This window comes from Alosa pseudoharengus, unplaced genomic scaffold (assembly GCF_046254945.1).
Source record: "Alosa pseudoharengus isolate Yale_2024_CS ecotype anadromous, Long Island Sound unplaced genomic scaffold, YU_APseudo_1.1 YU_APseudo_1.1_scf_16, whole genome shotgun sequence".
Classification (NCBI taxonomy): domain Eukaryota; kingdom Metazoa; phylum Chordata; class Actinopteri; order Clupeiformes; family Clupeidae; genus Alosa; species Alosa pseudoharengus.
Window position 1 is genome coordinate 28,617,607 of NW_027468630.1, and position 12,497 is coordinate 28,630,103.

Consider the following 12,497-nt stretch of genomic DNA (forward strand, 5'->3'; position numbering starts at 1 on the left):
ACACACACACACACACACACACACACACACACACACACACACACACATTTACTTATCGTCATCATTTATTACATATGTGTACTGCTGATTATATTTGCTTCACATCTAGGTTACTGCCCCTTTGCTTGTCTCACAAGGGGGAGAGCATGCTGGTAGTATACCATTGAGTCAGTGGGGGAGAGCATGCTAGTAGCATACCATTGAGTCAGTGGGGAACATTGCTATCAGTTACACTTAAAGTGCCCATATTATGAAAAAATCACTTTTTCTGGGATTTGATGTGTTATTGTGTGTCTCTGGTGCTTCCACACGCATACAAACTTGAAAAAAAAAACACCCATGCTGTTTTGAGTGAGATAAGGGTTTCTGGATGTATCCTGCCTTCAGCCTCCAGGGTGAGCTGGTCAAAATCGGCAAGGCTTTTGACGTCACAAGCCAAAACATTTCAATATTCCCACCCACCACTTCCTTTTAGGGCAATTACGTTACGTGAATATAATGGAAACCTATGGAGCTGCATCTAAGTGGGCAGGGAAAAGGATTTATACTTACTAGATCGTTGAACAAACGTGAATAAAAGGCACAACATAAGGTTGGTGTAAGAGTTATCTGTTTGTTCATGGGATTCATTCTAATTCCATTACTTACATAATGGGACTGAAAAAGAGTGTAATAGAGGTAGGTAAGAATCTTTTCCTACAAGCTATTTCCAACAAACAACTTCAGAAACATGTTTTCTGCAACTCCTAGACCTATTTTAACTTGTTGAAAAATAGTCATAATATGGGCACTTTAACACATGCATTTTAAGTTCAGATGGGGTCCAGCTTGTTTCTGAACACAATGGTTTCAAGGAATGATGTTAACTTAACTGTCCAATGTACGTTATCTACCTAATTCACCCTCAATATCCTGATGTTGAGGACAATTTTTTCTGGTAGCTAACATTTGTCATTACAGTAGCATTATTAACTTCCTAACTTCCTATTATTAGCATACCTATGTTCCCAAGGTCCTAGTCCCAATGTCCTATGTTCCCAGGGCCCTATGCTCCCAGGGACCATGATCATGTGCTTTATAAAGCTGGGGAACATAGGGCCCTGGGAATTACAGTTTTTCTCAGTTGTTTTGGAGCAATACTTCTCAAAACATTTGTTCAAACATATAATCTCAGCAATTGTGCACATTTTTCCCCATCTTGAACAAGCACCAGTGTTTTAGTACGTCCATGCAACTGATTTTGTCTGCTGTTTTTTACATTTTCAATTGCTAATGTCATGTTGGTCAAAATGCCCTATACTGGTTCCATGCTAAATAGTCCTACCCCATAAAACGCATTGGCCTTATTTCATTGCTTGTGTCATTACTGTACTTGCAAATGTGTTGAACTAGCTGTCATAACTAGTTGTCATGCTGTATTTTGGGTCATCAGCGCATGGCGTAAAGTTCGTTATTCACCGGCGCAAAGTTGAATTCGTTATTTTGCACCTTTATTTTTTAAGCATTGCGCCCAGGGGTGTGGCAATTAACAACCTAGGGAGGGACCTGGCGCGTTGTCTAAAAATCGCTATCATACACCACCTAAACCTGGTCAGAAGTCAATGGCGAGTTGTTCATATGCTATTTTAAGAGCGCATGTCAACAGTCATATTGGCAGGTGCACGCACCATCCTTCTTTCATTCATGAACGCACACCAGCGCACGTCCATGCAAAGCATTACAAATTGCACGATTACAATGGTAAACATAATTGAATAAAGATATTACGAAATACTGTACATCTCATGATGAGTAGTTATTCACCATCATTTGCAAATTGGTAATGACGGTTAAAAGTGATTAGGGGAGAGGCGAGAGACACGTATGGAGCACAGCTGAAGACGCACTGTCACATAAGCAACTCCTCTGCATGATAAATGTTGTTTTATTCAGTCATTTGAGCAACATTGGGGTAAGTGTTGCTTTTTCCAGCCTATGTTTTCGGTGGTAACCCATGATAGGGCCCAAAGTCTGTTTAACATACTGGGCCCTATCATGACATTCTAAAGTGCATCGTCACTCGTCAAAAGTCTATTCAAATTTAGTAGGATGTCCAGTTCACATTGGGAGGGGTTTCGTTCTCAAAAGTGGAGCGCATGGCGTAACAAGGTGTTCCTAGGTCTTTTAATCAGTCATATGGGTGTGTTTGGGGCGTAACATCATTTTAAACCAATGAGAATGACATCTGTCATTCCCTTTAACGGCGCAACGCGCGATATGTCAAATAAATCGGTATTTTGGCATTCAACGGCGCATTTGAAGGTGGCTGCTTGCGAGACCGTATGGAATAGTCATTCTTAAACCATGCTTTACTAAAACCTAGCATAGCCTTCACGCATTTGCACTCGTCTATTATTTGAACTCATTGGCAAAGTGAAACTAACTTCACCAAGGAGTCAGTCAACGACAAGACAGTTATATGCAGTTACTTTCACTATTGACTGACAATGGGTTACCATCGAAAACATAGGCTGGAAAAAGCAACACTTACCCTATGTTGCTCAAATGACTGAATAAAACAACATTTATCCTGCAGAGGAGTTGCTTATATCTCGTGACAGTGTGTCTTCAGCTGTGCTCCATACGTGTCTCTCGCCTCTCCCCTAATCACTTTTAACCGTCATTACCAATTTGCAAATGATGGTGAATAACTACTCATCATGAGATGTACAGTATTTCGTAATATCTTTATTCTAATTATGTTCCCCATTGTAATCGTGCAATTTAATGCTTTGCATGGACGTGCGCTGGTGAGCGTTCATGAATGATAGAATGATGGTGCGTGCACCTGCCAATATGACTGTTGACATGCGCTCTTAAAATAGCATATGAACAACTTGCCATTGACTTCTGACCAGGTTTAGGTGGTGTATGATAGCGATTTTTAGACAATGCGCGAGTCCCCTCCCTAGGTTGTTAATTGCCACACCCCTGGGCGCAATGCTTAAAAAATAAACGTGCAAAATACCGAATTCAACTTTCCGCGGGTGAATAACGAGTATTACACCATGCGCTGGTGACCCAAAATACAGCCCACTGTATAGACTGGTACAGTACATATGTGACAGACAGGAGTGCACAGCAGGGGTGTTTTACTGTATATTGGTCATTTTTCATCTGCACAATGCTGTAAAAGCCTGTTTTCTTTATACTGTCACAATGTCTCTCAACAGAAAAACGTTGAAACATATCCACTCTCTTGCAATAAACCCCCTCCACAAACAATAATGTGCAACTTTGTAGTTTTGAAATAGTTATGTCACATACAGTAGAAAATATGCCACGTAGATGCCTTGTACATTGTTCATTGGAGAATACTTACAGTAAACTGTCATATTGACAACAAGACAAAAGAGTTTGACTATCTTGACATAAACAATGGTTTAAGGACTTGTCATTTTGATTGCACTTACACTTTCATTGATAAATACTTGATTTTGAGACATAAACAAAGCATTTTGAGCAAGTTACACGCTTTTACAGGTAATCGATTAAGCAATACAGTTTGCTCTAATTGTTTTGAGAAATGCACTACGAGTTGTGCAAATGTTAATGATGATTTCAGAAATGCACCACAGCGACTGAGAAAAAACTGTAAACTGGCATTGACCAGCGTCACATTTCACTATGAGGGTTGAACCTAGTTCAACTAGAGTTAATGCTCTACTCCCATGTCATTAGCTTAATGCTAAAAGTGTGAGTTGGTCCGTTACCCGAACTATAGCAAATGACGGGAAATCTGCTGCTTAAACAGGCACTAGCAGTGCCAGACAGTGTGATCCCATCTAGAGCTCATTTAAATCAGAATGAAGAGTTTGGGATCAGAAAGAAGGGAAAGAGAAACACAATTTTCCAACAGGATAACTCACAGGACAGTCAGCATGCTGCAGGAACGAAAGGTCACATTTCCCACACACTTAATCTGATTGCCCTCCAGGTCCCTGCAAGCGGGAAATGAGACAAGGAGAAAGTGAGTTTCGAGACAGTTATAACAAACACACACACAGACATAATCTAGGAGAGAGAGGGAACGAGGGAGGGAGAAAGGGAGGGGTGTGAAAGTGGGGCAAATGAAACCGACAGACAGAGGCATACAGATCCTGCAACATTGGCCTAAATTTGCTTTTTTGCTTTGCTTGTAATCTATCATTCTTTAATTACATTTGGCAACCTTCTCCTAACACAGAAACTAAATCAACTATTGTCAAGATAATGACCGCCTTTTTCCTAACAACAGTTTCTGATCTTCTGATATTTTCTTTAATGAGACTGAAAGGAATGAGGCTAACACTACTGATGCTAATATTAATGAGGCTAACAGTATGATGTTAACATTAATGAGGCTAACAGTAATGATGCTAACATTAATGAGGCTAACAGTAATGATGCTAACATTAATGAGGCTAACAGTAATGATGCTAACATTAAGGAGGCTAACAGTAGTGACAATGTTTTATACAGAACTCACAGCCAATTGAGTCTGGGCATCTCTTGGCAAATGTCATCCAGCTGTGACAGATTATTGTTCAACAAAACCCTGTTGAAGAGTAAACACATAAACAAACACACACAATGTTGTCAGTGGCCTCTAAACAGTGTGAAGTCAGGCCCATGAGGAGGGCCAGTGCGCTAATCTTGTGGGGTTAGCAGAGAAAACTCACAGCAGCACCAGTGAGTGCAGGCCAAGGAAGGTGGCGGATGAGACGTCCTGGATATGGTTGTTCTCCAGAATCCTACAGACACAAACACATGCTAATTACCTCAGGATGATAGGTACAGCAACGCAGCACTCTCCCACGCTGAGACTGTAAATAAGGCAAGGAAGCGCCATGCATATGATTTCCACTGTGTGTGTGATAGAGCTGCCTCTGATTATCATGTAGTCTGTATTAGATGAAGGACACCAAGGGAAACTTACAGCCACTCCAGGTTATGAAGGTCCTGAAACACTGCAGGCATCAGAACAGAAATCTTGTTGTAGCTTAAATATCTGAAAGTAAAAATACCACACAGAAAACAAATAAAATTACACACAGCATGCCAGAAATCAAAGTCAAAGTATCTGTAAAAGACAAATGTACAGTCCAAAATTAGTTGAAAAGAAAAAACTTTTCTTCACCAAGGCACTCCAAGGAGTGTTTTTAAATGTCTTTATTATTATGACATGTCCACTGAGGACTTTAAAATTGCCCACGCGTAGCGGCGATTGGGCTTTTTTCTTTTCAACTAATTTTGGACAAACAAGCACCTTAAACCAAAGAGCACCCACCAGAAGGGACTGAACACGCCTCTGACTTGCAACAAATGTACAGTAAACGTTTGGGCTACTCAAAGAACAGTGCAAATTGCAAAATTACAATTTTCTAAAAGCCATCCTTCCTACATTCTTCTGTTCTTACATACCTTATGTAACAGGTTTAACATTATACTTACTGTATGAATCACATAATTGCACAATAGATCTAGGTTATCTAGTTACAGTTTAAATATATTCAATTTATTACACACTGGTATTGAGGGTCTCTAGTAGCCCCTCCTCTTCCCCTTGGTCTTGACCCCTGTCTCCCCCCTTCCTCTTTCCTGTTTAATATATTTATGGAGAGAGGTAGGTTGACTGATTGCAGCCTCAAGCAATCTTATAAATATTTCTATTAAACATTGTCATCCATAAGATTGCTTCACTTTATATTGTTTGTATTCAGTTAATATATATTATTTGTGAGTTATTGTTTGTGACTTACTTTCTTTTTAAATGCATTGTTTACATACACCTCCGTCTAGCCACGTGCCAAAAATAGCCCTACAGTGATGTACAGTAGTTTAGCTAGGTAGCTGGGATAGCACATTAGCACCTGCAATATACATAGTTATATGTGTGAACTTTTTCAGGAGCTATTGGCGAACTCACCCTGTACTGTATGCTTTGCTGTGCATGTGTGCAGGTATGTTTTGTTATTCTTCACTTTAAATGCATTTTTATTTTGCCTGTCTAATATCTTTATGGAGAGAGGAGCTATTATTAGCGAATTCACCCTGTATGCTTTGCTGTGCGTGTGTGCAGAATAAAACTTCAGCAGTATCCCGTGCTCGTTTTGGGTCTACCCAGTTACAATGGTGCCGTGACCCTTGGTTCATCTGATCTGCGCTCGCTAGATCACCGTGGGCTGCTGCTGTTGAAGTTACTACCACCGCCGTTAGTGACAGTCGCTAGCTACAGTAGGCCTACCTCCTGCATGAAAGCCTCCGACGCGACTCCTGTTCAGTGACGTGTGTGGCCGAATTTTTAGGCTGGTCTGTGCGTGAGTCATTGACATAAGATTAGATTAGTATTGTGCGTTCTAAACATTGCTCAGCCTGCACTAGTATTTTCCTTTTGAGATATTACTTATATTTTACTATTGAAATTAATTATCTAACTGATTTTATTTTGCCTGGTTTTCTACTGCATTTTCATTTGAAATAATAAGCCAATGCTTCTCAGTCAGTGATATTACATCACAAGTTACATATGGTTTTGAATGGTATTATTTGATATATTGGTATAGACACCACTGTTGAAATGTCATTTTCAAAATTGAATGGTGTTTACGTAGCTAATGGGCTTGGGAGGGGTTACTCTATGGAATCAGATGGAGAGGCCAGTTATCAGAGAGTAGGCCAGTAAGTTCTGAATCCAGTAGCAAGTTTCACCCCCATTACCCGCATTGTTAGAAGCTCACCAGAACGGGTGATAAATTCAGTTGGCTATCCTACCAATAGACATGCAGAGCAAACACATGACATTACTAATAAAATGCATCACTCTATACCTAACATTCATTCAGACCCAGCACATAATCCACAGACCTGTTCAGGGGGCTGCCTGGATGCCTCAAGGCTGAACGTGGTTGTCCAATCAGATATTAAACCACCCCCATTCTTCAGAGGTGACCGTACTGACACATGCACTGTCCATGAACTGTCCATGGCTTACATTCGCCGACGTAAATATAGTACTGCTGAAATGTATGATGTGATAGCAAGCAGACTGATGGGAAAAGCCAGTGACATTGTAAAGGTTTCACTACGTAGCAACACAGAAATTAACCTCTGTAGCCATCCTGCAGCTGTTTTTGATATACTGAAGCAGAACTTTAGTGAACTCCCATACTCTGGCACGCCCATGGCGGACTTTTATAGCACACCTCCAAAAAAAAGTACTGGACTGGACTGGACTACTGGGTGCGACTGAACAAGGCTATAGATGTTGCCGATGAATGTCTCCGCAGGCAGGGTAGATGTGTTGAGGATGTGAGTGCTAAAGTTGTGATGGTGTTTGTTACTCACTGCCCAGACCCTCACCTGTCTATGTCTTTCAAATATAAACCAGCTGGGAGATGGACAGCCCCTGAAGTGCAGGAGCGCTTAGATGATCATTAGCGAGATCTGAGACGCGGAGCTTCAATGAGTCAGCTCTCTCCTCCCGTTCACAGTCCGGGCCCTGTGGCACAGTTCAACCGCTCATTTAGCAGCACGCAGGCAGAGATGAACCATCCTGTACAGTCACCCACAACTGTGCCGTTGACTGCAACTCGTTCAGAGGAAGAGCCAGGTATACGCGAGGTGGTAAGTATGCTGAATAAAGTCATCACACTGTGCTCTGCTCCCCAATCACTCTCACGTCATCTCAGCCTCAACAGCGCCAACGGTCCTCTCAGCCTTTAATGTCTTCTGCATGCAGAGTATGCAGCAGCACTGACCATTCCACCTTTAGCCATTGCAGGCTACTGAAACTCTGTCCTCACTGCTTTCAACCAGGTCATTTCAAACAAGATTGCCCGAGTGCCTCTCATCCGGCGACAGCATCTGCACAGGCCAGCCGCACTCCGTTAAACTAGATGCCCCACGCTGTGAGAGGGCAAGTGTGGGTGGTGGTACAGAAGCCCTCATGAGAGAACAAGATCTGCTTTCCATCTACAGTAACTACAGTCGACTTTTGCAAGCAGGACAGGTGCAGATTCTCATTGGCTCGCAGAGACTTGAAGGGTCAAGTGAGCTGTTTTATGCACATGTGTTGGTGAGTGGCAAGGTCACTTTGAGAGGAATGTTAGATTCTGGCTCCATGTCTTGTACACTTAGTGAAGAGGCAGAGAAGAGACTTCAGGTTTCTGGTGTGCTGCCCAGTGCTCAGTTAATCCCTGGGAATGTGGTGATTGTGGGTTGTGGTGGCTTAACAACGTATCCGAAGTGCTTCTATGATCTTGTTTATTGTACCCACTCTAGTTATTGCTGGGCAGAGAGATGACTTCATAATTGGTACTAACGTGATCAAGTCTGTTCTACAAAACATGAGAAATAAGAAAGAATACTGGGAACTAATTTCCTCCAAAAGCAGTGACCCTGAATGTGAGCGCTTCATGGAGCTACTGAGCTGTGTGTCACGGTGGGAGGGCCCAGGTGAGCAGGACAAAGTCGGAACAGTGAAGCTGGTGCATAGTGTTACACTTCTTCCAAAGCAAGAACACCTGGTGTGGGGTAGGCTACCCAGTGATGTCCATGTGTCCCCTGGTAGCACCATCATTGTTGAGCCTACTTCTGCCCGCTCAGCTCCAAAGCACATTATTGTGGGAAAGCTTGTCACAGCTATGTGGGGAGATCGCTGGGTCCCGATGAAGGTTTTTAATCCAACACTGGGTCCTATCACTCTGCGGCGCAATGCTAAGATAGCCGATGTGTTCCCGTGTCTGGCAATGGAGGACTTGAACATTGCACAAGGACTGTGTCAAACCCAGGATGTTGCCACTAACCCAGTGTTGTCCAGTAGTGTGCACACTGATCTGGTTCAGGCAATGAAGGATGCTGGTTTGACTGATATTGACTTGTGGCAGCCGTGGCCCACTGGTTAGCACTCTGGACTTGTAACCGGAGGGTTGCCGGTTCGAGCCCCGACCAGTGGGCCACGGCTGAAGTGCCCTTGAGCAAGGCACCTAACCCCTCACTGCTCCCTGAGTGCCGCTGTTGTTGCAGGCAGCTCACTGCGCCGGATTAGTGTGTGCTTCACCTCACTGTGTGTTCACTGTGTGCTGTGTGTGTTTCACTAATTCACGAATTGGGTTAAATGCAGAGACCAAATTTCCCTCACGGGATCAAAAGAGTATACTTATACTTATATAGAGGGCTGTGAAGTTTCCCCTGCTGACAAAGCCAAGCTAGCCACCCTGCTCTTGGAGTACAGTGACATCTACTCAAAAGACTCACTTGACTGTGGAAAGGTTAAAGACTTTGTTCACAAGATCCACCTTTCAGATGACCGTCCTTTCCGGTTTCCCTATCGGAGAGTCCCACCAGCACACTACCACAAACTGAGGCAGGTGCTGAACGAGATGGAGGAGCGGGAGATCATCAAGAAGTCTGTGAGTGACTATGCCTCCCCTCTAGTCAAGGTCTGGAAGAAGAATGGGGACCTACGTATCTGCACAGACTTCAGGTGGTTGAACGCTAGGACCATCAATGATGCCCACCCTCTGCCCCATCAGAGAAGTGCTACTTCCTGAGGCAGTCAGTTAAGTTTTTGGGCCACATAGTGGACAGTAATGGGGTTTCAGTGGATCAGGACAAAGTTGCGGTGATTTCATCCTTTGAGAAGACTGACTTGATGGAGTCAGATGGCTGCACCCCGTCCCAGAAAAGGATATAGGATGGTCCTATACTACCAGCATTTCATTCCAAACTGTTCCTCCATTGCAAAGCCTCTGTTTTGTTTGACTGCAGGCTCTAAGCGTAGAGGCAGAACAGCGAAAGGTGGGAGAGGTGGCACTTTTCGCCAGTTGACTCCGCAAGACTGGACGGCAGCTTGTGTTAGGGGTTTTGCAGAGCTGAAGGCTGCTTTGGTCAACTGTGTGGTCCTTGCCCATCCAGACTTTAATAAGCCTTTCATTCTCTCCACTGATGCATCTCTGGATGGCCTGGGAGCTGTTCTCTCACAAGTCCAGGATGGTGATGACAGAGTGAGGCCAGTGGCGTTTGCAAGTAAGTCACTCAGCCGAAGCCAAGCCAACTACCCAGCACACAGACTAGAGTTTTTGGCGCTTAAGTGGGCGGTGTGTGATAAGTTCAGCCATTGGCTGAAGGGCAGCCAGTTCACAGTGTGGACTGATAACAATCCACTCACATACATCATGACAAAGCCCAAGCTGGACGCCTGTGAACAGCGCTGGGTTGCCAAGTTGGCTCCATATAACTTCAAGATCAAGCATATTCCAGGAAAGTTGAACATTGTTGCCGATGCTCTGAGCAGAGACCCCTTTGTCAAGCCTTTGAGCCAGCGGCTGCTTTCAGAACCATACAGAGACCTGCTTGGGTGTGTGAAGGATGTTGGAGATGTTCTCGTCCAGGATCTTTTCCGCTTCATCAGCCAGCCACAAGCATTTACCTGTATGAATGGGTCTTCAGCCAGCTCCCATGCATCTCTCTCGGAAGATGAGGTTTCAACGTTGCTTGATAGCCACAGTGACTGGGAGTCTGCCTCACAGCTCAGAGCGATGTCAGTAGTGGAACACCTGTCTGATGTGGTTCCTGTTGGCCAGCCTGCTTTGCCTGCTATGTCTTTGCAGGACCTGCAGTCCCACCAGCGTCGAGACACGTCCATCGCAGCCGTTATACCTTATGTGGAAAGGAAACGAAGACCATCTTTCCGTGAGCGTTGCCGAGAAAGCCAGTCTACTCTACAGCTGCTGAGGCACTGGGACAAACTGGTCCTCCAGAATGGTGTCCTGTATAGAGTCTGTAAGGACCCTCTGACAAACCACAAAAGATTTCAGTATGTCTTACCTGCAGCTCTGACGGGGTCCATGACCTCGCTGGCCATCAGGGTCAGGCGCGCACACTCCACCTGGCCCGCCAAAGGTTCTTCTGGCATGACATGGAGAGGGAGGTCCGTGACTATGTTAAGAAGTGTGGGAGGTGTGTGTTGAGTAAGACACCTGAGCCAGCTGCCAGAGCTCCATTGGAGAGCATAAAGACCACTGCTCCACTGGAACTTGTCTGCATTGACTTCTGGTCTGCAGAGGATCACAACAAGTCTGTGGATGTTCTTGTAATCACAGACCATTTCACAAAGCTCGCCCAAGCGTTTCCCTGTCGGGACCAGACAGCAAGAAAAGTGCCGAAGACGTTGTAGGACAAGTTTTTTTGTGTCTACGGTTTCCCCGAGCGTATCCATTCTGATCAGGGAACAAGCTTTGAAAGCGAACTGATTGCGGAGCTTCTTCGCCTTGCTGGTGTTTCAAAGTCTCACACCACTCCCTTCATCCTATGGGGAATGGTGGGACTGAAAGGTTCAACAGGACTCTGGGTGGCATGCTCCGCTCCTTGCCTCCTAGACAGAAGCACAAGTGGCATCAGATGGTCCAGACGATGACGTTTGTTTACAACTGCACGGCCCATGAGACTACTGGTTTTCCTCCTTTTTATCTCATGTTTGGCCGTTTTTCAAGGTTGCCGGTGGACTTGATGTTCCGTAGTGTTTTGCTGGACAACACAGTGTGTGACTATGACTCCTTTGTGGAATCTCTACTAAAAGATCTCAAGTCTGCCATGTCAGTTGCCCAGAAACACACAGAGTCAGAACAGAAACACCAGTCAAGTCAGTACAACAAGAAGACCAAAGGTCAGCCATTGTCGATAGGGGACCGAGTGCTGGTGGCGAACAAGGGCTGCCGCGGAAAGCGTAAGCTAGCAGACAGGTGGGGAGACACCATGTACACACTACAGTCATTGCTGCCAAGCCAGTGCTCTACATTTACAGGATTCGTGATGACCTTGGAAATGAGAAAGTGGTGCATTGTAACCTGCTGCTGGAGGTCAATTTTCTCCCTCTGAGTGAGAGGCTAGATGGAAGCTCCATGGAAGGTGGCGAGGCGGATGCTGATTCTGTTGAGAATGAGCCTCACTCTGTGCCTGCAGTTCTCAGTGATACAATGTCTGTCCATCCCTTGGATGAAGCTATCTCTTCTCTTGATGCAGATAGTGGAGCCCGTACTTCATCATCGGTCTCACAGCATCACTCAGATGTCACTGCAGGGTCTACAGAAGACCTGACTGATGATCCTGGCTTGGTCCAGTCTCCCTCTGACTCCCCTCCTGAGCATGGTCTGACTGATGCTTCTAGTCACATTCACATTAGTTCATCTACACAGCCACACATTCCTATTTCACACACCACACATGCACCACACTCACCTCACACTTCTAGATTTGGTCGGGTTATAAGGCCTGTGTGTAGGTTGATTGAATCTATGGTTCAGCTTCAATCTGTTCTTAGTGATGATGTCCCTGAGGGACATGTCATCCATGTTTGAGTATTGTTTTCTAACCCTGTTTATTGACCTGGTTTAATGGGTTGTTATGGGTTTCAGTAAAGTTTGCATTACTTTTGTGCTTCTCCGTTGTGGTATAGTCTGTAGGCCTTAGTCTAAGGG

General features: G+C 44.5%; 1 protein-coding gene across 1 annotated transcript in view; it reads right to left on the minus strand.

Moving 5' to 3' along the window:
• Positions 1 to 12,497, minus strand: part of rxfp1 (relaxin family peptide receptor 1) — a 108,058-nt gene that overhangs the window by 26,982 nt on the left and 68,579 nt on the right. Inside the window, exons 7-10 of the mRNA XM_076286620.1 lie at positions 4,958 to 5,029; positions 4,701 to 4,772; positions 4,508 to 4,576; positions 3,909 to 3,980 (exon numbers count right to left, since the gene is read on the minus strand). Coding sequence (XP_076142735.1) covers positions 3,909 to 3,980; positions 4,508 to 4,576; positions 4,701 to 4,772; positions 4,958 to 5,029 — 285 coding nt within the window. The remainder of the gene's footprint in view (positions 1 to 3,908; positions 3,981 to 4,507; positions 4,577 to 4,700; positions 4,773 to 4,957; positions 5,030 to 12,497) is intronic.